Source organism: Etheostoma spectabile, unplaced genomic scaffold (assembly GCF_008692095.1).
Source record: "Etheostoma spectabile isolate EspeVRDwgs_2016 unplaced genomic scaffold, UIUC_Espe_1.0 scaffold458, whole genome shotgun sequence".
In the NCBI taxonomy this organism is placed as follows: Eukaryota; Metazoa; Chordata; class Actinopteri; order Perciformes; family Percidae; genus Etheostoma; species Etheostoma spectabile.
The window spans coordinates 280,574-285,903 of NW_022605613.1; the positions used below are offsets into that span (position 1 = coordinate 280,574).

The 5,330-nt window shown below is 46.2% G+C and overlaps 1 protein-coding gene across 1 annotated transcript in view; it reads right to left on the reverse strand.

Annotated features, from left to right (window-relative positions):
- Nucleotides 1-1,757, reverse strand: part of LOC116686726 (E3 ubiquitin-protein ligase UBR2-like) — a 4,788-nt gene extending 3,031 nt beyond the window's left edge. Inside the window, exons 1-3 of the mRNA XM_032511759.1 lie at nucleotides 1,685-1,757; nucleotides 1,466-1,586; nucleotides 1,097-1,201 (exon numbers count right to left, since the gene is read on the reverse strand). Coding sequence (XP_032367650.1) covers nucleotides 1,097-1,201; nucleotides 1,466-1,544 — 184 coding nt within the window. The 5' untranslated portion in view covers nucleotides 1,545-1,586; nucleotides 1,685-1,757. The remainder of the gene's footprint in view (nucleotides 1-1,096; nucleotides 1,202-1,465; nucleotides 1,587-1,684) is intronic.
- Between the last annotated feature and the right edge of the window lie 3,573 nt (nucleotides 1,758-5,330).

Genomic DNA, 5,330 nt, shown 5'->3' on the forward strand with positions numbered 1-5,330 from the left:
CTACTTGTACCTCCTACGTCTGAACACTGATTTACAATATTCTCATTGTGTGTGTGTTGTTTGTTTTGTTACCTTTTATTGTGTTTAGATGTATCAGTTACTCCATTCATTTCCATAGTCCTACTGTTATCACGTAGGTTTCTAGTGCACGAATTAAACAGCTAAAACTACGCTGATAGGCACGCACGCTGACTCCATTACTTCCCCACTCTGTTAACCATCTTTATACATTGTTCATCATTACCGTCTTACCTCGTTATATATTCCTTAGTTACAATAACCACAAGATTGTTAGTCCTTTGTTCATCTAACAGTTGTTGATTTAACTTTAGTTGTAATATAAATCACTGAGAAACATTTGTGTCCTCTTACCTGCGTCCTCTGACGTAATCGTTAAAGGGAGTTCGCCGTACGGTACATTATAGCCGGGCGGTCTTCCGGGGGGACCGAAGCTTTCTGTTTTAAATGTAAAATTGTTAATACGGTAAGCCTAGATATCTTGTGGGGGGTTAAACCTGTTTGAGGTATATCTATATCATCACGAGTGTTTCTTTCGTGGAGTAGTGTATTCGGCTGGTTTTAAAGCCGTTTGCATATTTGGGCCACCCCTGCAGCTTTAGGGAAGAATGGTTTAGTCCATTTCAGGGGTGCGATACCAGAGTATTTGAGAGGGAGCTTCAGTCTCGAGGGAGGGCTGGATGTGGTGAGACATAAGTCTGGTGAAAGCTGAGTTAATTGCAGTCAAAAGGCAATTTGTGAGCAGCTGTTCTTTTGTTTGGTATTTTACTTTTATCTTTTTGACTCTCATGTCTATTTCTTTTCCAGTTTTCAAAGTCTTTGATTTTTATTCTTTTTGCTATTGGGTAATTTGCCTTTTTTGGCCTTATTTGGGAACAATAAAAATACCCCATCTTAACTCAAGAACAACGTTTGAGTCATCCTTCCGGTTCCACAAAATACTGAGACTACCGGTAACATCTACCTACAACAATATGAAAATGTCAACTCCCCCCCAAAGATACGTGCACCTGAGCCCTGGTGTGTGTGTGTGTGTGTGTGTGTGTGTGTGTGTAGTGTGTGTAGTGTGTGTGTTGACCTTTCCACATCTTGGAGTCGTTGAGCATCAGCTTGTCGACCAGCGAGGAATATTCTCCTTCTTCTTTCTGCAGACCGACCTGACACAGAATCCTCCTCAGCCCATCTGATGCACGCACACGCACACGCACACACAGACACACAGACACACAGACACACACACACACACACACACACACACACACACACACACACGAGAAGAGGGAGATTAGCTAATGTTAGCAAACATATATATTGAACAGTAATTTCAGCTTTCAAAGTTTTTTTTAATAGACTTTCAGTATTTGTTTCAGCAGCCCTATTATACACACACAGAGACACACACACAAACAGAGAACGGGGCATTGTGGGTAATGGAGTCCAGACCTACCAGAGTACTGGATGATCTGTCCCAACCAGCTGAGAGCCTTCAGAGCAAAACACTGATGAGCAACAACCGACGAGTGCATGACATGGACCCGGAGGGGCTTGGACTGGCGGCTGGTGTTCCTCTGGGGGGGGCGGGGGGGCACAGAGAGAGAGAGGGGGGGGGTTAATGTGACCTCCCAAAGCACACTCCCCCCTCAGGTCAGCTGTGATACACACTCACCACGATAACAGACTTGGCCTGGTCACAGAACTGATAGTCTCCATACCGGACCGACTTCCTGCCCTGCAACACACACACACACACACCACACACACACCACACACACACACACACACACACACACACACACACACACACACACACACACGTTTATGTTGTATGCTCATGGTAGTGTCTTGTCCAGTGTAGATATAGAACATTTGAATGTGCCCTAAATGAAACTCCAGTAGTTGTGTGTAAACCTTTCTACAGAACTTTATTAGTGGACCAGATGCTCGGTAGAAGTTTACTTCTTTGGTTTCATGTGTTTGGAGTCTTTCATCGTATAATCATTGTAAAAATAAAGTTTACTACTTCACGGATTTGACCATCACAATATATTACAGTACGTATTACAATCTAGTATATACTATATGGAACTCACTACCCCCCCAACTCAGAAACATTGATTCATTCCCCCATTTCAAATCACGGTTAGGATGTATATCACACGAGTCTAGTATTTGTATGTATACAGCTGCTAATGAATGCTACGTCTGAACACCACTAGAAGATCCCCGTGGTTAAATCGGGTCAGGCCATTGGTTCAACGGTTTCGTAGTCCTGCACCAGGTCTGACACCCTGCAGACGGGATTTTGGCCCCACCTCCACCAGATCGTCTCTAGAACGTCAGGTTCTGGGCTCCCTCCAAAGATCTCTATTGGGTTTAGTTAGGTGTCGGTGAGGGACTGCCGGCTAGCCCCCCCAGCACACCCTGATTCTGGTTCTTCCACATGAGCCCCCAGCTTGGTCCAGGGCTGTGGTCTTGGGTCTTTGTCCTGGTGGTAAGACCCGAAGCTTACGAAAACCCATCGAGCACGTATTTAGCTCTCAACGAGGGAGGATTGGTTGGGGTCCCCAAAATCTCTCAATTCCCATGCCCAGGTCCTCACTCCTTTCTGATACTACACGTGCCCCCAGTCCCCACTGTTCCCATGATGCAAGATAAATCCCCCCCAACTATGAAGTCATGATGTGTCCCTCGGTGGCCATTGCTCACCACGTTCCTGAGTTAGGGATGGTGGGTCTGAATGGGATGGTTCCTGTCAGTCTATTCTTCCCCTCCAAACATGGGCTGGAGTGGCAATCGGGACCCGAAAAAGTTGCTATTCTGGTCTATAAGGACGCACATGACGTTACGCCCTATGACTCTCTGGATACTCCCAGATGTTCTGTTGCTAGAATTAAGACGGGCAATGGACATGGTGTCGGGTTAATCAGGGCGAAACCCTCTCTTCGAGCCATGCAGGGATTGTTAAACCATTGACGGTGCACAGTGTCTTACACAGTCACCACTTGGAAAACGGATGGTCGTTGGTCTTCCAGGTCGGGACCAGCGCCTACCTGTGTAGTTCTGGTCTGGTTTCTCACCTTCTTAGGATCATTGGAGATCTCCCCCGGGGGTGGAGATCCTGGCATGGAGACCCAGTCCGAGGGAGACTTGACAGTTCATCGTTAATGCTTGTCTTCCAATTCTAATGATGTCTTCCGCACAAGATGGATCTACTGTCGTTCTATGCCAACGCCTGCTGTGGGACATGTTCCCCGTAGTCCTGTCAGCTCTTGTGGAGGGGGACGTTTGGTCTCACGTGGGTCTTTGGACAGCTCTGGCGTCGTGGCCATTTAGTAGTGGTCTATGATTGGATGGGGGGGACAGGTTGTCTTTATGCAGCTAACGTCCTCACACAGGTGCACTATGTAGGTAATAAATGGAGTGGTGGGGGAGGGGGGGGGAATGCGCCGGGAGGTCTAGAAGACAGACTAACCATGACGGACTACCGAGGAGCTGAAGGTGTCAAGGGACGGTGATGTAGGACAGACAGAGGTCGGCAAAACTCTAGCAAACACGGTATTTCAATGTGGACAGGGCGCATTGCGGCCGTACCGTAGCGATGCGTACTGTACCTCTACGTCTGAACACGATGTTACATATTCTCATTGTGTGTGTGTTGTTTGTTTGTTACTTTATTGTGTTTAGTGTAAGTTACTCCATTCATCCATAGTCTACTGTTATTACGTAGGTTTAGTGCACGAATTAAACAGCTAAAACTACGCTGATAGGCACGCACGCTGACTCCATTACTTCCCACTCTGTTAACATCTTATACAGTTCATCATTACCGTCTTACCCGTTATAATTCCTTAGTTACAATAACCACAAGATTGTAGTCCTTGTTCATCTAACAGTGTTGATTAACTTAGTTGTAATATAAATCACTGAGAAACATTTGTGTCTCTTACCTGCGTCCTCTGACGTAATGTTAAAGGGAGTTGCCGTACGGTATCTCTTACGGGCGTCTTGGGGGGACCGAAGCTTTCTGTTTAAATGTAAAAGTTAATAGGTAAGCCTAGATATCTTGTGGGGGGTTAAAACCTGTTTGAGGTATATTATCATCACGAGTGTTTCTTTCGTGGAGTAGTGTATCGGCTGGTTTTAAAGCCGTTTGCATATTTGGGCCACCCCTGCAGCTTAGGGAAGAATGGTTTGTCCCTTTCAGGGGTGCGATACAGAGTATTTGAGAGGGAGCTTCAGTCTCGAGGGAGGGCTGGATGTGGTGAGACTAAGTCTGTGAAAGCTGAGTTAATTGCAGTCAAAAGGCAATTTGTGAGCAGCTGTTCTTTGTTTGGTATTTACTTTTTCTTTTGACTCTCATGTCTATTTCTTTTCCAGTTTTCAAAGTCTTTGATTTTTATTCTTTTTGCTATGGGTAATTGCCTTTTTTGGCCTTATTTGGGAACAATAAAAATACCCATCTAACTCAAGAACAAGTTTGATCATCCTTCCGTTCCACAAAAACTGAGACTACCGGTAACATCTACCTACGGACACCATACAAAGAAATAGTTTAAAACAGTCATAATTGTGATTTATGGATGTTTTTTTTAGATTACGTCTTACAGTGGGACATGTCTCTCCCATGGGACATGTATCTCCCAGGTGGGACATGTCTTCTGCACAGGGGGATATGTCTATCACCGTGGACAGGTCTGATCGACAGTGGAGAAATGTCTTCACAGTGGAACATGCACCTCAAGGAACATCAGACCCTACCATGATTTCAGAATCAGAACCTCCATGATTGACTAAGTGGTAGAAATGGGATAAATACTTATTTGTGTGTTTGAGGCAGTGATTTTTGTGTGTGTGGGGTTGGTGTGTGTGCTGTGTGTTGTGTGTGTGTGTGGTGTATGGTGTGTGTGGGTGTGTGGGTGTGTCGTGTGTGTGTGGTGTGGGGTGTGTGTTGGTTGTGTGTGTGTGCGGTATTCTGAAGTGTGTGTTGTGTAAAAAAAATAAAAGATTGATTATATAATCGAACCAGTCTTGACGGTTGGGGTAGTTTTTCAAGACCCGTGGACAGGTTGTGGGACCTACCGTCTGACGGTGGGGGGTTCAACCGTCTGACGGTTGGGGGTTCAACCGTAGACGTTGGGGTTCAACGCGTCTGACGGTGGGGGGGTTCTACCCGTCTGACGGGGTGGGGGTTCTCACCTCGTCATAGACGGTCACGGAGGTTTTTACCCGGTCTGACGTGTTGGGGCCTACCCGTCTGATGGACGGTTGGGGGTCCTATACCGTCGCCGGATTGGGGGTTCTACCGTCTGACG